Source organism: Numenius arquata, chromosome 6 (genome assembly GCF_964106895.1).
Source record: "Numenius arquata chromosome 6, bNumArq3.hap1.1, whole genome shotgun sequence".
Lineage (NCBI taxonomy): Eukaryota > Metazoa > Chordata > Aves > Charadriiformes > Scolopacidae > Numenius > Numenius arquata.
The window spans coordinates 59,469,153-59,491,475 of NC_133581.1; the positions used below are offsets into that span (position 1 = coordinate 59,469,153).

The 22,323-nt window shown below is 41.6% G+C and overlaps 1 protein-coding gene across 18 annotated transcripts in view; it reads left to right on the forward strand.

Annotated features, from left to right (window-relative positions):
* The window catches only part of NRXN3 (neurexin 3), a 942,294-nt gene that overhangs the window by 35,788 nt on the left and 884,183 nt on the right, over positions 1-22,323 (forward strand). For 11 of the 18 annotated variants that reach the window (XM_074149392.1, XM_074149393.1, XM_074149394.1 and 8 more), the window contains exon 1: positions 7,835-7,860. In XM_074149392.1, coding sequence (XP_074005493.1) covers positions 7,841-7,860 — 20 coding nt within the window. In that variant the 5' untranslated portion in view covers positions 7,835-7,840. Of the gene's footprint in view, positions 1-7,826; positions 7,861-10,181; positions 10,194-22,323 lie in introns of those variants that run through there. The other 7 variants (XM_074149382.1, XM_074149385.1, XM_074149386.1 and 4 more) reach the window with 3 other exon arrangements.

The following is a 22,323-nucleotide window of genomic DNA, read 5'->3' on the forward strand; positions in this document are numbered from 1 at the left end:
TGGGTGTTTTACTGTCATGATTTTATTGCTGACCAGAGTTTGCATGTAACTGAGTGGACACAACCCAGTAGAAATGACCTAGTTAGTTGGGGCCCTGAGGAAAAAGTAGTTCTTATTTGCCTGAAGAACTCCTTCATAAGGATACAGAGATCCTTGAAGGCACAAGCATACAAGCACTTTTTGGATCCAGTTCTTTAGTCTTTCAAACTCCATCTTTTAATGTTTCTTTCCCTTCATCTCAGGGCTGCTGTTTTAGTCTGTCTCCCTAACTCCACGTCATAGGGTCATTTAAGCAGTACCTCTACGCTGGCTTCTGCTTCCTTGAAGTTGGCCTCTGCTTTTGGGCGTGAAAATGTTTGAATTGTGTTTCAGCCCATCTGAAGTTTCCTATTTGCAGAAGGTGAGAGTAAGAATCCACCCACACCGTATCTTCAGTGCTACTCACACGAGTGTCTGAAACTGGTTTGTACAGGCTTAAGTTCTTTTTCATAGGAGCCACGGTTGTTTTCATTCTTGCACGCCCTTTGCACAGGCACTGTCCCAAACTCGGATTTTCTTGCACTGAAACGGGAATGTTTTTCAGCCCCATGCACATCCATTTGCAAGAATACGGCAGTAGTGAGGCACTGGGGTCAGAGCAAGAATTCATCTAGCCCAGAAGCCTCTTTTTATGAAAGCAGATGCTTTGGAAGGAGTTTAAGAAACTACATTAGCATTGGTCTTGTCCTGATGCACCTTTGTGGTGTCTGGTCATCACTGTTTTAAGGACTTTCTGACCTGATACTACATCCAGATTGTGATGTTGTACAGTCATCGATGGTCATATTTTCTCTGGACATGTCCAGCCTTTGTTCTTAATCCACTTGCATTATTTAACTCTACAGTAACCTGTGATGACAAGTCCCATTTTTTAATCATTCAAATGTGGAAAGTACTTTCTTTGACTTGTTTTTACACCTGTAACTTGTGTTCTGACAAATAGGGAAAAAAATATTGCCTGTTCACCTGCTCTGTATTATTTGGGATTTTACCCCTATCATCTATATTGTCAGAGATATCTTTTCCAAGCTAAAGAATTCTATTCCATGCCTAATAGTTCTTCTTTTCCCAACTGGTGCACCTGTGTGATCAGGTGCTCTGTTTTGCAGTGATACACATTTTCTTATGGGTCAGCCATAAAATGCATTCACCTTCAGGTCTTCCTGCCTGCACACATTCTCTTGTGCATGTGGACATCTTTGCAAACACTTGAATATTTATTTTCATGCTTTCAAACACCACCATGTTTGTAGCCCCCCCTGTGTGAGTACTTCTAGGAATATGCTACGTGCAATGTCAGAATACTGTTTCTGCCATAGGGGAAAGGAGGTAGTATGGTTTGATCACTATTTTTGCCTATAAATGTTGGGGTAAATGACTTTCTGTGTGGGTTTCTACCTCATGCTCTTATTCCTTTGATCACTCAGAGTAGGTGCCACTCACCCTGACTCACTGCCCCCAATAATGACAAAACCTATCCTGGAATTAGATAGCCGAGGAAGCAAAAGGGATGGAAAAGAAGAGCTAGCACAGCTGTTGTGTGTAATTGGATTGGAAGTGGGCCTCCGGCTACAATAACAAAACTGCACTCCCGGCTGGCCTCACTGCTGGGGCCTGCGAGAAGCCCCTTGGCTGTTGTGCATATCATGGTTGAATCAAACAAAAATGACTGCTCCCCAGCCTGTGCTACTGCTTTGCCCAGTTAGAAAAAAACGGGCACTGTGTATGCCAGCAGCCAAGAAATCAGGTCATCCTTTTGGCAAAGCTGACCTGTCTAGCAGGTAAAAGGTCTGAACTAGGTCTCAGAGTGATTTTTACTCTTCATCCATTCTTCACATCTCTCAAGACAAGGGATTTGCTTCTTCCTCTGAGTGCCATCCTTTGTCATTGCTGGAATCCCATCTTTTTGGTACATGGGGACTCTCGGGGAGTCTTGCTTAGTCTTTGGGGTTTAGGAAACCTCAAGACACCTATTTTAAGAAGGACCACATGAGAGATGGGGGACTTGTCGGCTCTCCTCCCTAACTAGAAAAGGTAACTGCTGTTGGAGCGGAGGTAGGAGGTTCAGAAGAAAAAAAAAAGCCTATTTCTTAAGGAAGTACTAGTTTTAGGACATTAGGAAAGGAGGTGTAAACATCGAATTATAGAAAGGTTTGGGTTGGAAGGGACCTTTAAAGGTCATCTAATCCAAACCCCCTGCAGTGAGCAGGGACTTCGTCAACTCGATCAGGTTGCTCAGAGCCCCGTCCAACCTGACCTTGAATGTTTCTAGGCGTGGGGAATATACCACCTCTCTGGGCTACCTGTTCCAGTGTTTCACTACCCTCACTGTAAAAAATTTCTTCCTTATATCTAGTCTAATTCCACCCTCTTTTAGTTTAAAGCCATTGCCCCTTGTCCTATTGTAACAGGCCCTGCTAAAAAGTTTGTCCCCATCTTTCTTATAAGCCTCTGTTAGGTACTGAAAGGCAGCTATAAGGTCTCCCTGGAGCCTTTTCTTCTCCAGGCTGAACAACTCCAGCTCTCTCAGCTTTTACTCATAGGAGGACCCTTCCAATAGGTCCATGTCTTTCCTGTGCCGAGGACTCCAGAGCTGGATGCAGTACTCGAGGTAGCATCTCACCAGTGTGGAGTAGAAGAGCAGAATCATCTCCCTTGACCTGCTAGCCACACTTCTTCAGGTGCAGCCCAGGATTCAGTTCACTTTCTGAGCTGCAAGTGCACGTTGCCAGCTCATGTTGAGCTTTTCATCCACCAGTGCCCCTTCTCCTTGGGGCTGCTTTCAATCCCTTCATCCCCCAGCCTCTACTGATACTGGGGGTCGCCCTGACCCAGATGCAGGACGCTGCACTTGGCCTTGTTGAACCTCATGGTGTTCACATGTGCCCACTTCTTGAGTCTGTCCAGGTCCCTCTGGATGACATCCTGTCCCTCAGGCATGTCAACTGCACCACTCAGCTTGGTGTCATTGCAACTTGCTGAGGGTGAAACAGCAGACCCCATCACTCATCTCTGTAGTAGTTGTCATTTTATTTTTGGAAGAATCTCTGGTTTGCATTATTCCTTTCTTCAACTTTGCTGTAAAGGCTTTGCATGTATATCCTGGACCAGAGGGCATGATGCCCTGCCTCAGACATACATTGCAGCTGGCCCTGTTAGTGTTTGAATGGGTCATGGAGCCTGATACCTCTTCTGTGGACAAGCCTGCCCCTGGGGAGGGGCTGCTGCTTCGGCCTGGCACTCTCTCTTCCTATTCATTTAGAGGTTTGGGGCTAATCATCTGGCAGCATCATTAAAAGGGAAATACTGAGGCTGCCCCCCTTAACAGAGCAATTCAGCAGTGCATGCACACCCACGCACATGTGCACACCCCCACAGCATGGGGCCAGTAATACGGGACAAGCTATAATTAACTAGATGAAGGAGTCCATCTTCCTTTGTTGCTGCAATCAGTTGTCACTCTCAGCTGTGTTTTGTGCTCTCACCATCTTCTTAGGTTCTGTGGCTTTATTTTTCCATTTTAAGAGCTAAGTACCCAAATGTGGTGCTGGGGGAAGGGGCAGTGGGGGCAAGGTTCAGACTGCCTCCCAGGTTTCCTTCATTTTCTCCTCCACCTTGAAAAGTACCCCTAGTAAATCCTAAAGATGGGGACTGCTGTTTAACTACGTTGCTCTTCCATTGTACTCTGAAACTATTTTCAAAAATGTCCCTTCTGGCTTCATAAGAATCCAGTGTTGGCCCTGGATACTTTGTACAATTAGAGCCGCTTAATTTTGCTATTTTGATATAGAAAGCAGATGGTTTGCAATTTTTTTTAAAAATGTAGTTCTTTGAAATGTTACTTTGAGATCAAAGGAGATTAATACTAACCTTTAAGAAAATAATACCGATTTGGTAGTAGGTTAACGAAATACCAAAAAACCTCCTAGACATAAGTAGGAAGAGTCAGTTGGGACAGGCATAAATCATGGAGCAGAGTTTATATGTCTGTCTGCCCTCAACAATGGACATATTATTTTAATAACAAAGCAATGTTCTGAAGAAGCAGGCCACTTTCTCTTCGCTCTATTGCTGAAAGTCTGAAGAAGCTCGGGCTCCAGAAGCTGAGCACAAGCAGATGCTTATCATTTTCAAAGAAACCTGTTGAGAGTCTTCTTCCAAAGCCATGGGCTTGTCCTTACCCTCACTCATGTTTGAAGTTCAGGAGTAACAAGTCACCAGATTCCTGACGTTGACATTTTTTTGCAGGCAGATAAGGTATTTATTCTGAGGTTTTCCTAAACCTTTCCAGAGCACTTGCTACTTACCATTTCCGTTCAGCAGAAGCTGGGCCCAGATGGTAGATTATTATAAGAATGACTAGACCGGTTTAGAAAAAGCACACAACCCCTTGACCATTGCAGCTCATGCAGGTTTGTGTCAAGCTTTTCCTATTTCTACACTGGCTGAGTTTGCAGCTCTGAGGCTTTCATCAAGGTTTCCTGTTGAACAAATCTAAGATTAAAAGGAAAGCATATTTCAACTGGATTTAGGTGGAAAGTCATTTTCTTACAGGATTCCCCTGGAACAGGACGACTGTTGGCACAAACAGTGGTTGTACACATGAATAATGCGCTTTTGGATCTGATGAATTCATTTAGCATCCTGAGCCTGCTGAAAGCTTTGCTGGCCTTTATGGTTGATGCTCAGATAGCATGGTCATAGATGTCCCCCCTGTTCTGGCAAATTCTGGTCTAGTTTGCAGGTCTGAGCAATTCCCACACCTCTTGCATTGGTTTGTTGGATGCCCTGTTAGTTTGTTGCAGTCCAATAGCAAGTGCTACCCCGGGTCACCTTGGGATGACTTTGACTCCTATGATTTGAAAATTGTTTTAGTGTCTTTTCATATCTTGAAATTGATGTAAAGGTGAGACAATGATGTCAGTTCACGTTTTCCATGTTGATTTTACTGTGACTAATTTGGGGTCTTTGTTACACATGCTGCAAATGTCACAGATTTTAGATCTCAATGGCTGACGGTTTTGGTTGTTAATGATGTTTTGTTGGAGATAAATACACTCATTTTCATTCCTACTTTAAATTGCAACGGAGGAAAATTTTCAGATGAGAAAAGCTGATATGTTATTTCATTATTTATATTATTACTCTATCTACCAATGAATCTGGAATTCTGTTAGTGTTCTTTTTGTTAAAACAAGGTTCTGTGTCGATGGACAAATTAAGAGATAATATTAGTTTTTTGCTCTATCTCCAAGTCCACCCTCCTTTTTCTTCCTGTTTTAAAAAGGGAAAAGTAGCATTTGCAGGGGGGCATTATTTTTCATTAATCTCCCTACTTCCCTTGTCCAGTTGGCACTAGAAGATCAAGACGTACATACAGTACCACAGCTGCTGTCCTATTTCACATTTGTCAAGAAGCAGAAAGAGTCTGAACATTTCTTCGGGAGACTTTCTTGCATGGGCATTTGAACCAAGGCCAAACCGGGGTCCAGAATGGTGGGTACCTCTCGGGGGTGCCCTCAGTTCAGGGCTGCAGTCAAGGGCTCTGGGCTGCGACTGGCTGATGTGCCTGACAGATAGGGCACACGGCATTGGCCTTTCAGGGGTAAGGACAAAAGGGGCTTTGGCCTTCCAGACATGTTGAGATTTTTGTAGCTCCTCTGTGGCTGGTGGAGAGAGAAGGGCTCTTCTTACGGTGTGATTCGAGGTGTTTAATGGAGGCTCTTGCCTTGAACCCTCTCTGGAGGTTTCTCTTTATCAGTGTCCTGCCTCCCCAAGTGGACAAGGCCCCTGCCATCCCCAGCAGCTGCACCTGTTGGTGCTGTGCCTCTTAGCCATGGCTTTCCTTCCCCATGGTGCACAAGGGCTGAGGGCTTGGGACCCCTGTCTCTGCTCTGGGTCTGATGTCCCCTCCCTGTTCGGCCAGCTTCAGCTGTGTGTCATACTGCCACCTTCTTGCCTTTTCTCTTTTTCACCATACCGGGTCTCTGTGCTTCGCGGGTCCTAACAATTACACTTTTGTCTTCTTGTCCTTTACAGTGCCTTTTACAGTGACTTTCAAGTGCCCATGTGGACAGACCTAAGATTTGCCTATCAAGAATGATGGGGTCAGTGGCCATAAATAGAGACACAAATTCAGCCCACTCTGCTAGCAGAGCAAAACGATTCGGTGAAATTATATCTTGTAATTTAGACCAGAAATATGTCCTACAATATCAAATCTTCTGTGTTTATTTATAGCTAGAGAACCTAAAAAAAATCTAAACCTATGTTGTGTTTCTGATTATTTTTCTAAATCCACAATAATCTTCAAGAACATTAAGATATTTGCATTCCTTAGACTGTACAATTATTAATCCCCTTATCTGGCTTGGAGTTCTCTGTGGGTGAACATATTCTTGGGATGATCTGGATTTTCGATTTCTCCAGCAGACACAAAGGCAAAATATAAAAGAGAGGGAAATAAACAAATTCAAACTCAGCATGCTGCTTGTTGAAAATTCTCATTGTAATAAATTCATTTGACCTCTCAGTCTCTGTGAAATTAAAAAAGTCACAGCCCTGTTTGATTAATAAACTGACTTAAGATAGGGTGTATATGTGTGTGTGTGTGTGTGTGTATGCATGTATCAAAATCCCTGCCGTACTAAGTGCTGTGAGGGGTGGGAGAAGGAATCAAGCTAAGGGAAGAAGGTCAGGCATCCAAGTACGAAAGGGGTCACTCATGGGCTTGAGTGGGTAGGACTTGATTTTTGTATATTTTAGTTCTGTGAAACTGTGTCACAAAATTAACTAATGGGTCAGTGGATGCTTAATGGATTGGGCATTAATATATATACAATAGTATCTAAATTATATACAGTTGTACAGTAAACATATTTGAAAATTGGGGCTAGAAATGGATTTTCATTGAAACAAACAACGTTTATGCCAGAAAGACTTATTGGGCAGAGACTGGAGCAGCCCAAGTGACCACCACAGCCCCATCCAGAGAGCTGATGGTGACTGGCACTGCCGCAGGGAGCTGTGCTGCTTTCTCGCTTTACCTTGAATTATGACACCAAAGAATCGCTTTAGCTGTAGAGCCATCAGGTAACACACTTCCCTCAGAAGTCGAATCTCCAGGTCTTCCCAGAAAGAAAATGGAGTAGTATTCAAAATAGATTACAGGTAATTTTTTTAGTCCTTGCTAGGTCTGGTGTACTGGTGTCTAATTGTAAGTGTGAGCAGTGTTGATCGACTCCTAAAAATACATGCTGAAGCCACCGTGTTGAAGAATGAGGATAGCTTTCTGTGTATGTGTGTGTATGCATTTAGTCCAGATGTTTCCTCTGAAGCAGATGTGGTGGGATCACAGCCTCCCTTTCACTGACCACTGCAGTCTTGAGTTTTAAATCTTTAGCTGAGGAGAAATTATATCTATAGCTCTCCAGAGGAGCGAACGCTCCCTGCAAAGCCCTGTTGCAGACCTTGGCTTTCCTAGCCCATTTAGCCATACCGGTGTGCAGTGCCTCTGGAATCACTACCCAAGGGATATGTTGAACCTCAAACACAATTCTGCAACTACCAGCAGGGTTTTTTTTCTACCCAAGACAGACATTTTCCAGCAGCACCTGCATATGTGTGTGCCCTGTGTGCTACACCCATACTTGGCCTAGTTCAAGTATGTGAGCTCCAATCCTGAGAGGTATTGGACTGTGACCAGAATGCATGGATATTGCTGCTGCTTCTGCTGTTTTGTTCTTTTTTTCTTACTTCCTCTTTCTTTCTCTCTCTCTCTCTCAAAGGCCTCTCACACCTGATGATGGGTGAACAAGGTAAGTCCTTTGACTTTCTCTTTGTTTCAGTCACTGATCATGAAAGAGCTTTGTTCCTGCTGCTTTTCTGAGCTGGGTTTTGCATGACAAAAGCAACTAAGCCTACTGGGTGCCAGTCAAGCCCTTTGCATTTTTGCCTCTGTGTCTCATGAGCCATGGCTACTTGTCAGCCTGGGACTAGGTGCCCAGGAGGGAGCATGAAAGGATTCCATGGGCAGTGAAGAGGTACGCTTCCTCCTTCCATGCAGCCCACCAACTATTTTATCTCGCTGTTTCTTTCTTGTTGTGCCAGCTGTAATGACTTCCACTTCTGCCTGGTAAATGTAGACCTCACTGTTGGTCTTTATTTTTAAGAGTGCAATTATTAGAAAAAATATGTTAATAGCCCTCATAGCATGATCCTAACTCATTATGAATCCTGAGGAAAATTGCACGTAATGGCCTGTAAGTCCTGTGTCTGTGATTTAAAATATTAAAATATGCACAGAGCAAAATGGTTCAGAAAAAAAACAGGGCTAACCCCAGGTTGAGCTACAAATGGGATCTAGGCCTGTATCAGAGTTCACATTTTAATATCTCAGCCTGGGTTGTGTTACAGATCTATTGGCTGTGACATGATGGGATCATTAGTCCCATTTTGCACTATGGGGGTGTGGAGCAAGAAGCTGGTGAGGAGAGGCGAGGTGGGGAGAGGGGTGATGCTGTTTTCCTCTGACAGGGTCAGCGTCTTGCTGCCATGGGTACACAGGGAGGAGTTAGCAGCACTGGTGATGCATTCCAGTCTTGCAAATGCCGGAGTGAAATGGTTGAAGGCTTAATGCAAGGTGTATGCCCATGGTGCACTAGAAAGACCAGACTGTTTGTCTGTGGGGAGAAAATGTGAGTTTTGACTCAAAAGCTTGATGAGGCTTTCCTAGACTAGATGTTTTTGCCATTAAGTGAACACGTATCTGAAGTTAGACAGTCCAAGGAATTAATAAGATAGAATGTAGTGCCTGTGAAGGCTCAAGAGTAATTAGGTACTTGAATAAATGAGATGTAGTTTCTATATATCTCAATAAAATGTAGAGAGGCTTAGGACATAATAAGTTTTCATTCTGTAGTTCAAGGCAGATGTCTGCTCTGAGGTCATGAAAGCTTAGGAGACAATCAGAAGTGAAGTTGGGGCCCAGTCTTCAGTTTCTGTACTCTTCACCATCCCTTTGTGGTGGGAAAGCAGGGCTCTTTATAAGTGCATGTCAAGACCATGGTATTTGGCACATGGAGCATCTGGCTAAGCTCTGGGAAGCAGTGAGCTCCTTCTCTGTCCCCACTTACTGTTCCCTGGGCTGATGGCTTGAAGGTCGTGCTTGGTGAAGGAGCATCCAGCAGACAGGTCCCTTCAGCATGTCCTAGTTGCTGAGGATGCAGCTGAGTATGACAAGCCATTGGCAGAGGAAGGATGATGGCATTTTGGAAGTGATCAGGACTGTCAACTTTCATGGCCATTTTCAATCTCAATAGCACTGAAGATATCTGTGTAGCAGTCTGTGATTTAGCACTGGATTATTTAAACAAATGCACTTGGCCATTTAAATTACAAGTTGTGACCCAGCTGGCTTATGAAGACTTGCACGACCTCTTCAGGCCTGTATGATTGTTATCAGCCCTTTCTATACTCCCTTGCCTTGCAAAAAAAATGTGGAAACTGGTGGCTTCTGGCAACTTTAGCCACCCTTATTTATCCATGACGCATCAGGGAACAGTGGCTTCTCTTTTCTTGCCAACCCACTCACAGATACTCTCTTTTGATAAATATTTACCCTCTATAAAAATATTATGGATATAAAATATGTAAATGTATATATGTGAGTAAATATGCAATGTCAACATTATATACAAATACATTAGCTCTGGTAGGTGAAATGTGTTTAACAAATATATTACCATGAGATTTATTTTTTTTCTGTCCTGCTCTGTTGTTTCCCTTGCTGTTTTGAATTTGACGTGGAATGAGGCATATCACTGGCGTGCTATTGCATGGGGGTTTGCATTTCTCAGTAGAAAATCAAATTAAAGCCAAAGGGCTTAACCAGGCAGTTGCTTGTTGTACTGTCAGTTGTTTAAGCCTTGCTTTGTGCTTTAGTCGTGGTGTGTCTCTCGTTTTCCCTTGACATTGTGTTTTGTTGGGTTTGGCTGCTACATAAATATGCTCATTTTCTTGTTTTTGTAATATGGCCATTTTCTGTTTTTTATGCTTCCTCCTTCTCTTCTCTTCTGCCTCCTCCATGATGGACACCCCTCTTGTTCCTCCTCTTAAATGGACATACACCTTCCTGTCTGTAGGTAGAAGTAAAGGTAGAGATTGCATTCATTCTAAGACTTCGTTGCTTGTAAAATGTTTCTTTGTCGATGGACAAATTGTATTTTTATGAATGTGGTTCACATTGAAACTTAATGCCTTTACTTTTGAAAGTCTTAACAATCCTTTGTTTTGTATTGAATTATGGAAGAAATATTTATTAAGGTTAATGCTTTGAGGTCTTCGTAACATGTTATTTTCTCCCTGTTCACACTGAGTATGGGCTGTGCAGTGTCAGGCTGGCTGTAGCTGGTGTCACTGGGGTGCAAAGGGACCATCAGTTCAGTCAAAGACAGAGCCAGATGCCAGTGAGCTGGTGCTGGTGACTCTCTTGCACCGGAGTGATGCCGCTGCTGGAAATTTTGGTACTGGTGTTGGTGGAAGCAGGACCTGGGCTTGTCCTTCAACGATGGAGGTCTTTGGAGTTATCATTTCTCTCTCCAGCTCTGCTTCCCATCCTCTCGCTTAGAGAAAAGCTGTTTTTCAAATAGAAATCGAGTTGAAATAGCTGCAGAGGAAACAGAAGTGATCAGCCCTGCTGAAGAGAGGTGTGTTTCCCCCGCAGCTCGGTACAGCGCAGGGCACGTAGGGCTGCTCGGGGCTCCAGCTTGCTCTTCAGCAGTTCACACCTATCCTTAGGATGCAGAGGGCAGTCATCCATCCCTAATCAAAACTGTCAAAAAGGCAAAATGCTGCAAACCTGCTGTGGGACTCCAGTTGGACTGGAGGGAAAGGTGAAGATTAATTGATAAATTATAAGCACTGCTCGAGGAAAATCCATTTCTTTGTCCTATTTTCCGATGAGATAGAGAGACTTAAAGGTTTTATTATGCCGAGGCTTAGTCCTTTTCAGCAAATGCACTGCTGAAGAATCTGATCTATTGATCAGCGTGATTTGAATGCATTGGAAGATGCTGGGTGTGTCCATGCCAATAACACACTGCGGGATGAAATGATTAATTGTACTGCTATGAATTTGGGAGGATGGGAGAGCTCAGAGGATTTGTTCATAATAGCTTTCCTTTGAGGCACAAGCAGTCTCTGTCCAGTGAGGCCTCTCACTCCTCCTTCAATACCTGAAATCTAGGGAGCACAATGGCATATTAAACACTTTCTCTTTGTGTGATTCCTCTTTCTGATGCCCTGCCTTCTTCTAACAAGTTTGTATTGTTGGATTCTATGTGACGGTGTGCATCATGTAATCAATATTATTTTTTCTGTTTTGAGGCTGAAAAAATACTCCAATAGTTAATTTTGTAGCTTTTCTATGCTATCCAAAGTTGGGCAGTGGAGGATAATACATCAGCTGTACTCAAAGCTATCTTCTTAGCAAGAGGTGAACATCAAAACATAATAGTCACATATATACACTGTAAAAACATGAGAACCTACAGTTCTAAGCACACCAGACAAAATGTTATTGTGTCTCAACACAGCTGCCAATAATTGAGTTAGCTGATGTATGGCTTAGTGTGATTTAAGGGTCAGTGTAGATCAGGGCGAGTCTTGTACAGTGTGATGTTAGCTCATGTTGCTCCCTTCTTTTCTCGGGTGGCATTTCTGCTCCAGGCCAGTCTGTGCAGGACTAAACTGAAGGTCTTTTCCGAAGCAAAACTCCCTGTTGAGCCTGTGGGAATGAGCATTATAATATATAGTCCACAATTAATTCATATGCACTGAAACTTAATTTATTGTGTCATTCACTAAAAATATTCACTAAAAATATTGTTTCACTTCCCAGCTATTTTTAGCTCTAGTTATAGCAAGTGACTTCATCAGAGAACCATCACTCAAGTGGTGTAATTTTGAACCCATACGTGGCCTTCGACTCACAGAGAAGGTGGTACCAGATGCTTTAGTGACTGGACCTGGAAGGTTCATGGTTTTTTGGCATTCTTGTAGTTTTTAGTAAAAACTGGCAGCCACTGTCTCATGCCACGTATGTAGCCAAAGAATATGATGTATTTGATTTCATAAAACATCTTCACAACATATAGCAGTCTGTGACCTTGCATTCTTCATTTGAAATAAGTCTTTCATTAGTCCCTTCCACTGTAGTAAATAGGCTTCTCCTGATCTATCCCTTTTAAAAAGTTCAGGAGATTTATGTATTTTTTTTATAAGTTCCTGGAAAGCTGCAGAAGATGAAGTGTAGGTGTTGTGGGGTAATGGCTGATGGCTGCAGTAGTTGAGATACAGAAAAGCACCTGGATTCCACTTGCATTTTAACCTGAACTGAGTATATATGCATTGTTTGTGGTTTTTTTATTAGGCGTATGGAACTGGTTGCAGAGATGAGGTAAATGTATTATGAGCAGGGAGGGCTTTTATTTCGTTTGGCATGAGTTGCTGAATATGACTTCTCTTCTGGAGAGGAATTGACAATTAAGGAACAATTATATTGAGTTTATTTCTCTAACACTCCCCCACAAGTAAATGATACCAAGGGAGATCATAAATATCCAACTCTAATTTGCTATTGAACTGGAGTTAATGTGTAGTCACATTCTTCCATAACATTTGTTCTCTTGACAGCCTTTCTTAAGGAAATGATAATTTGCCTTTTTGCTACCTTTCACCATTCTTTTATATATGTAGTGGGTTTTGTTTTATCATCGCTCTTGGTTTGGAGCTGGCTTCTATTGAGGTTTGTGCCTCCAGAGGACATTGGCTGTATTCCTGGTGGGACTGTGCTGTTTTCGATGAATGAAGTCCCATGTCTTCTTGAAGGCAATAGCAAAATTCACATTGAATTTAGTGGGCCAAGATTCACCCAAAGAACTCACAAGTCCCAAACGTCCACTCTGACGCAAAGAATGACAGTGAGATGTGGCTGATTTCTGGGTGTGCAAAAGACACCTCTGTAGCACCCATGCAGTCTGCAGACTGCTGCTTCTCCTCTAAGGCACTGGGCTCCTTCCCTCCATCAGTAGCTGTGCTCGGGGTGAAAAACTGCCCAGCTGCACACTCGTTTTCAACATTAAGCAGGTTTTTTCTCCATTCTCAGAGAGAAATGAAAGAGCACTCACATGTTTCATGGGTGGGACGTTTTTTAGTGCATGTTGTGTAGACCAAAGGCAACTGGCAAATTCCATGTGTAGTTCTCCACGTTGCAAGATCAGATTATCTCCCTTGGTCCTAACTGCTCTTAACCCAAGTAGGTCTTTTAAGTCTTGTAATGTTCAGCGTTGCTCTCAGTGAGCAGTGTGAGGTTGTTATTTCTTTGAATTGTTCAATAATATTGACCAGGAGGTAATGGCACAGAAAAAACGAAATAGCATTTGTGGACTCAGATAGAAGGAAATGACTGGACCTTACTGATCTGGAAAATAATTTCGAGTTCTTCTTCACCAGTCATACCATTAGGATTTCAGAGCGATGTGAATAAGTCCATCTGAGTGGCCAAGAGTTTATGCAAATGTTGAAGTGAAACATCAGTAACAAATTAAATCATTTGTGCTCTGTAAATATCTAATTATACAAGGGGAAAAACAACACTACATTCATCTTGTCAGCCTTGGCAGTGGTTTTTAAGCTCTGCTTTGCCCTGTAAAATATCTTAATATTTGGGTTTTAAATGTGTATATTGTATGATTTTGGTTTCTATACCTACAGTCCTTTCCTTAGTACTTTTAAAATATGTGTGGTAATGGGTTTGTTTTCCTGCATCGTTATAAGGATGGTGACTTCCAGTTTTTACTTTCCTCTTACTGACTGTTTAAAACATAAAGCATTTTATTTTATGGTTAGCAAATACCCAATTTGTAAAACCTCTTTGATAGAATCAAGGCCTCTGGAATGTAGACATCATTCTAGAAAAATTTCTTGTAAGCAAATTTTTGCTGCTGGTTTGATATTTTATTTAGGGAAGAAACAAATATTTTAATGTAATTCTTGTAAGTCTAATTAGAGGCAATTAATAGTTGATGAATTTCAAATATAAGATTTTAGGGGACATTTCTGTATGGCATTCATCCTATTTCTTTATACTCCAGAGATGACATTTTCTAAAATTTGATGAATGAAGTCACTTAAATGTTGAATAGCAGCTAATGCAAAGGAATAGATTTATTAACATTTTTCTTTTTACATCTCTTTGTAATATATTTATGAAGGCAGACAAATGAGACATTAAATAGGATGTTTTTTGTAAATCATTTTTTTTTCTGTGCATATGAGCATGTGTGTTCACAAATAATGTGTATGCATAAAATATTTAATAAAGTGTTAAGTATTTTGCAGTTTATAGGTGATTTATTCTCACGTGCTTTCTTTCTGCCTTATTTTAAAACTGTCTTTCTAACGTGTGAATAAACAGCTGATTCTTCATTGGCTTTCATTTTTATTAAGAAGAATGATTCCTGTGAGAGTTAAAGGAATTGTGGTTGTGTTGTGTGTAAACAGGAGCTAAAATATTGTCTTCTTATGCTGTATTGTAGCCTTCTGTTTTTGATGAGGCTCAGGTTTCACTCTGCCCAAATAGAATATTTAATTGATATCATTGAAAGGCTTTTTTTCCCCTTCCTCTATTTTCTTCATCTGAGGCATTCAGTGGTGTGTAGAGATGCAGAGGCAGCAAAACAGGCCATATGCTTTGTAAAAGGCAGACTAATAGCACTTTTGATGGACATCTGATTTTTAAAGTGCTGTATCTTTCATTAAAATTTACATGTAAAGTAAGGGCAAGCACAGTGACAGGAAAGCTAATGCAAGTTGCACATCTTGACATAATAACAATCACAAGAAACTGGAGATCCCAGATGGCAGCTTGGCCTTTGCCATCCTTTTAATAAGCTACTAACTGCTAATTATTGCACTCTTATGGGCAAGTTAATTTACTGTTGACTCTTAAAGAGACATTGTGCCTTTTCCTGGCATTTAGGTTCTTCAGTTCAGATTTGAGAGTGTTTTTTCCCTGCAGATTGGAGTCCTTCCAACGGACACTAACAAAGAGGCAAAGAAGCAGAGAGGGAAATGGAACATAATAAGCAATGTTTTCTTTGATAATAGCAGAATTTAGGGTTGTGGGTTTTTCTAGGGCATGGGTTTAGAGCTGAAAGGAACATCAGCATGTATATTAGATCCAGGATTTAGGTTTTGTATTTAAAAGAAAACCCTTACTGCAGGCTTAGTGTTGTCGTTAAAAATAAACAAAACGTCTTTCCTTTAAATAATTGAAGCTTGAGATTCTGAAAATGACATAAACTAGAAATAGAAAATCAAAATTACAGGTTCATTTCTGTTGCCAGAGATGATTTGAAGGCAAAATTTCAACTCACAATTCTGAAAGCTAAAACGTCCCCTATATTTTTGGAGAAATTCTTCATTTTAATGTTACTTACCTGGTTGTCATAATACAGGGAAGGAACATTTCTGTAAAATATACGATTTTAAAAAGTGATCTTTTTCTTCTTGCAGTTGAAAGGGACATTTGGTAATGAGACCAGTCAGGGAGAAGTTTTGATCTAAGAACCTATTTAGGAATGAAGGAACAGCTGCAGTTTAAATGGACTCTAATTCTCACAGTTAATGCTGTTTTGTGAATGCATGATTCTCTGTGATAACGTTTGGGAGGAGTGATGGTGGGTAATAGCTTATTTCCTGGGCTTTATGGTAATGCAGCAAAGTGGTGATAATGCCATCAGGAACCAAAATAGACCCCTGTCACACACATCAGACAGCCCTGCAAAAATATGAAACCCAGTGGAAGAGGGGAGTTTCCTGTTTTGAGGCTCATTGTGGCCTTTTGTGGACTAGAGTGATAACATTATGGTATTGAACAGTTCAGAAAGTATGTGCTGCGCAAGCTGGATCTTACGCGTTGAGAGTAAGCACTTAGAAAGAGCAGCCTTATTGGCAGGGCTTTACCTGATAGTAAATATTTTGACTAGAGATTAGTGGATAACATGCCGTACAAATGGTTGTAAAACTATTACTGTGAAGAAGGTCATGCTTTCTCCAATCGTCTGATATAACTCACCCAGTTATTAAGTCATGTCCAATGGTGTGAGTTTTTCCCCACGTCGGTGTTCTGGTTTTTGATTCTGATTCTGGTTTCTGATTCTGACTAACACCATTGCTGGCTGCTGATCTTCCTGTGACACCCACCACCTTTCATTTGGCCATACTCACCTTTTTCGTGGAGCTAGAGCTCCTTCTCATGCTTGCTTTCATTTCCACATGTGCTTCAAGGGCCTTGATAGTTCTGAGTGCACGTATCTGAACAGAGATCAGTACCGATAGGCTATGAAGTAGGGGAAGAGAATAGAAAATACCACTGCAGAGAGCAAGGAATCAGGTGTGAATTCAGCACGCACAGGCTGTAGCGTATTCATTTCTTTTCGAAGAGTTTTTGTTTTGAGATTTATGTTACAGGCAACTTACCCTGCAAATTTCTGCACTTAAAGTACTGTGTTCCCTAAACAGCCCGTGAAGCCCATAGAAATTAAAGGTGGTTTGCACCTGGGAATGTGTTGTGTATCTGCAAGGATAAAGTCCCCGAATTCTGCTTTAGCAAGATTTTCTGTCGGTCTCCTACTAGGTATGCTTTATATACCAAAAGGTTTGATGTAATGGTATTAAAAGCCATATTCTTCGCTGGACTGTGAGGATTTATTGTGGTATAACTGATAATGAAGCAGGGGAAATGCACTGATGTAAAAGAAATAATGCAGGGAAGAATCTGGCTCTGGGACTGTTCCAACACTAACCTCAGGGCTTCTCACTAAATGATGGCCTTAGTTCTCCTCTTGTTAAAGTAAAAGACTGCAAAGCATTTAATAGAAACTGTCCTTTACTGCCACTGCTTTGTGGGGAAAGGCTTTAAACAGAACGGGTACTTTGAGAATTTGTGTACACAGTTGTCACCATTAAAAAAGTCAGTAGCATTTGCCAAGCAGTACCACACCGTGGTGCCTGAGATATCGCTTTCTCTCCTACAGTAGAGCAAGAAGAATATATGTAGTATATGTAGGTAAGTGTTTACGATTCGATTCTGTCAATTGCATGCATTTTAATCGAGCTTTTCTCTCAGATCATAGTTTGATTGGGAAACTGCTTATGGGTCAGATTATTTCTAAAGCAAAACACAGTTCATTTTAATTGAGCAAATTCTTTTTACTGAAGACTAAAAAAAAATTTCAGTATTTGTTCTAAAATCATATGGCTCTGTGATTGTTAGTTGTTAGTGCTGGTAAGAAAAATGTATAATTTGAATGTTAAAATAATTGTCTTTTTAAAGGAGCTGTGGTCTTATTAGGTACGGTGGAATTGTATTAAACCAGCGTTATAAAGCACACACCTTTATTCCCCCTAATTACTGGTATATTAATAATGACCAGGTTGATGATGAATGTGCTGATCACCAGCTGGGATCAGACAATTACATTTGATTATGTAAAGAGTTAGTTGCTATAAGCCCTGAAATATTAAAACTTGGCTAGAATAAATATCACTGAAGAACCTTTGTCTTTTACATGTGTATTCAGCTGCCAGTTCTCTGAGCAATTCTTGGTTCACTCGGTAATGTTGGGAATCAAACTGTGAACAGTTATTTTCCAGCCCTGTGAATGTTGATAAAAGGATCTTGCATAGCTGTTGGCTTGTCCTGCGAGGGGAGAGCACATTGCTGCATCGCAGCGCAGGGATTACAGGCTCTCGCTTAGCTCTGCATTAAAGATGTTGCAAGCTTTTATAAAACCCAGGGCAGCACCTAGCATCGCCGTGCATTTGCATGTCCCAGCTCTGACGAAGGGCACGCACATTTCAGGCTCCAGTGCCTTGCAGGTCTGGCCAACTCCAGCATCCAAATAATACATTTAACTGACTATTTTCAACTACACATATTTATTTTGGGTAGCCTTACTCCACAGACAGTCTCAATGAAGTCTGTAGGCATGTGGGGCAAGCCGCTTTCTACATCTGTTTTTTTATCCCTCGGTTTACCAAATTATTTTTTTCCCCAGAATTTTTTCTGTTCGTAAATATCCATTGATTTATTTTTCCTCTCTTGCTAAATTGCTGAAAAGACGCATAACTTTCATTATTTGTCTGCTGGAATACTGTCATAAAGAACACTTTCTGACATTGATCATCTGTGGTTTCAACATAATATCATTTTTCCCACAATGTGACAGACCATTTATGCCAGGCTGTGGAAAAATTCTTTTCCTAAATTTGGAAAAATCAGAATGTACAGATCATAAGGCTCTCTTTAAAAATGACTTGCTATAAGCCAATTCCAGGCTTAGCATTTCAATTTCTCAGTCAATTTTATATTACGAGATATGGTACTAGAGACATCATTAGTAATTTTTCTTTGCTACATTCTTGTACTTTATTTGTTCTATCTATTGACTCCATCTTTAAAACAGATGTATTTGAAGAGAAATCTGTGGACACTTCATTTCCTGCCGTGCTGCACTGTATGTCCATAATGGAATGAATGTATTATGTGGTAGATGCGCTTACTGTATTGTCAGCCAGAAGTATGACTTCTTTCTGTTAGTGCCAGTTCCCTTTGACTTCCCAAATACTGGTTTGGTTTTTTTTTTTTCCTTTTCTTTGGTTTGGGGAAGAGAAGAGTGGAGAGATAATCTCTGATTTTCTTTCTTTTTGTCTCTTAAGGTACTTCTATTTAAACCAGTGTAGTTTTCTTACTAATTTTCTCCTTCAGGTGTTTGCTGTCAATCTGCTGGGTTAAACTTTGTGCTATTCCATCAGGCAAGTTTGGTAAATGTTGATCAGTGCATGAAATCAGTTCTTAAATGGTTGCAAAATTGCCTTCCTTCAGACTGTTTTGATCACAAGGGCTTTCAAGTGTCAAAGTCATTTGGAGAACTAGATAGATAAAATGCATGAGCACTAAGCTTTTTCCAGGATAGAATAAATAAATGTGTTTTCTACTGTGTGCTCTGCCTTTGATAGTGATTTGTTAAGAGGGAAAAAAAAAAGAAAGGCAATGATATTAAATATTTACAAGAGTGATTTAGTTGTGTAATCTTGTGCTATGCATCCCTGTTTAATAGTGAAATCAGCTACTGCTGAAGTAAATGCCATTAAACTGGTAGTGCTGTGAAGGTCACTGCCTATACAATGTCAAAGCAATTTATAGAGAATAATGATTTTTGTCGGCTTTCCAATGTACCAACCTCCCTTCTTTTTGTCTCCTTTTCCAAAAATAACCAAAAAGAAATTTATTTCAGGAATCACTTTCTCTCTGACTCTTCTGCCATCTGACTGATTGGGGAGCTTGAAACCTCTTTACAAGTTTTCCTATTGATGTGCTCAGTGGATAGACACTGATTCCCTTCTTTCCAGTCTTGAGCTCGTTACAGCTCTATTTGCTGGGATTTCCAGTTGGCCATTTCTCAGCAGTTCATTTTAAGAGATACTGAATTATGGCCTCCGCTCTTATGAGTGGTTGCTTTTCTCCCCTGTGCTATTTCCAGCCCTATCTGTGGGCGATTCTCCTGAAAAATACTTTTTTGTGTGCTGATTGTTTGTCATCAGCAAGTGCGCATATAGCGTTGTGACATCCCACCAACCTCCTGTCCCGATAAGTGTCTTATAAATGCTTGGAGCACATTCCTAAATAGCGTTGTACTTAATGGAGAGGCCTCAGAAGTGAGAGGTGTGTTCTTCGCTCCGTGGCTGGCTTTCCCTGCAAATCATCAGGGCCTTTGTGCCTCTGCGGCAGTGGAGTGGGGACAAAAGCCCTTCACCACTGCACGAGGAGGCTGCAGCATTGACGCTTACTGTGTGTCCTGAAAACAATACACAATGAATACAAAGCATTATCATTCAGCTTCACATCCGTCCGGTAAGAAGGTTAATTATTTGTTTTCCTTGTTTTACAGTTGAATAAGCAGAAGCACAGAGAGATGGAGAGAGCTGGAGGAGAACAGGCAATAAATGCCAGAGTTCTCTTGTCCATTCCTGTTTCTGTAAGCACCAGTGCAATCTGTCTTATAAACCACCAAATAACTTGCTTGTTCTACCAAGGACTCTCCCAATTAGATTCCACTTGCTAAAGCAATTCTCTAAGAAGATTAAAACTGTATTTATCTACTGATAAACATGTACACGACCGTAGAAATAGCAATCATATTTTACAAAGGGAACAACACATATTCTCTGTGACAAAAATCTACAGAATGAAAAAACCCACAATGCAGAGGTGCCCTAAGTGTACTGTGTAAGGGGTTTGCTGGGAAAGTACGTATGAGCGCACAGAGACAATGTGGGTTTCTCCGTGAAGGCATGAATTTTAAGAACAAGTGGAAAAGAACGGGTACTTAAATAGTGAAGGAGTGGAAATGTTTTTTTCAGTTATGAGGAAGAAGAATGGATGTACAGCATCAGCCATGGAAAGAGGGGGAAAATGGAATGAATGGGACGGGTAGTAGAAACATATGTATTCTACATACGTACTCTTATCTAGGAGGAGTGTCCCAGGTGAAGTGGTGGGAATCTGCCATGAACACTGGTCTTCTGGACAGAATGAGGTGGAAAGATATCCCTACACTTTATTGTTTGCTGAATATCAGGCAGTTAGGTATTACTATTGGTAACTTATTTTTGTTCTTTGATTTTTGTGGCATCTCATTCCACAATGCACGCAGAAGACTAAAGCCTTCATTTACTGACATGACTTTTCATGGCCTTCTCCTCCAGGCCCATTAGTGGACCTTTTATCTGTTGTGAAAGAGGCTAGTTCAGTGGGGTGTCTGGAGTGGATGTGTATGTGCATGGATAATTCAGGCCTCGTGATTTCCTTTAGTCTGTTTTATCTGGTTCTTTGTCTCTTTTTATGCAAGTCTGTGATTAGTGTTGAGTTCTTCCCAGAATGCTGGCAATTATCTCACAGGTGAAAGGATTAAGAAGGAGCAGTGAGAATTACACTGGGATTAAATAAGACTGCTTTTGGAGTGTGTTTGTGGATGTGGTTTTTTTTCTCTAAGCAAAGAGAGAGAAGAGAGAAGCCAGCTCAGCCTTCAGGTCTCTCTAGGGAGGAAAGTAATACCCTTGAATATGGAAAAGTAGCATCTCAGCTTGGGAGGAGGTCATGCTGGGAAAGGAAAGGTAATGTTAAGGCACAAGATTTAGAGCCCTCAGTTCAGTTCTTGGTTGCTCTGATTTTGCTTCAGGCTGTTCTGATTGCCCACAATGAACCTCAGCTTGCCCATGTGTGAAATGGAAGCAGTGATAACTTTCCTGTCTTATATTGCACGAAACTAAATTAATTACTGTGTGTGCTAGTTTTTTTGGGTAGTAAGTACAAAAGAAGAGGATAGAGTATTCTTCTCATGCCCCGTGCTGTGGTCACACTTCAACCACCTGGTGTCAGGATGTGGTTAGTAGTAGGGTATTTCTGTCCCTTTATTATCTCTCTCTCTGTGTAATGAGTGGGGCAGACACAATGCAGGTAGGAATGGGGAGCTCAGCCCCCTTTTCAGACGAGAAGAGGAGCTGCCCCGTGGCACTGGCAGGCCATGTATCGCAGACTCTGGAGGCGCAGCTCGGTTTGCAGGCTGGGCCACGCCGCACCTTATCTACCAACTGGCCTGGAGACTGGCTTGTGCTCGTACATGGCCTGGCATATGTCACTGCTGGTGGGAGCCTGGACTTTGGGCTACAGCCCTGGGCAGAGAGTTTAGTTCACCTTTAGCCCTGTTCTTCACCTCTCCTGACTCTGGCACCACTTGTGTTTGCAGTGCAGCACTGCCCAGAGACCTGAGAGAAGTTGTGCTTTGGTGCCGAGAAAGCAAATAGTGCCGGGAAACAGGAGAGGGATGATGGAAATGGGGCAAAAGCTCCATCAGGTGCCCTGCTGAGCCTGTGCGTGGTGGGAACAGTGGCAGGTAGGGTCCATGCTAACCTCAGTATTGCTGGAGAGGCTCGGGTGTTTCTCAGTAAGATATAACAGTCCTGCTTTCAAGTGAAATTGAGCTTTTACCCTGAGGGCAGTTTATTTTTCATAGAATCATAGAATAGTTTGGATTGGGAAGGACCTTTAAAGGTTATCTAGTCCACTCCCCCTGCAACGAGCAGGGACATCTTCAACTAAATCAGGTACTCAGAGACCCGTCCAACCTGACCTTTAATGTTTCCAGGGATGGGGCATCT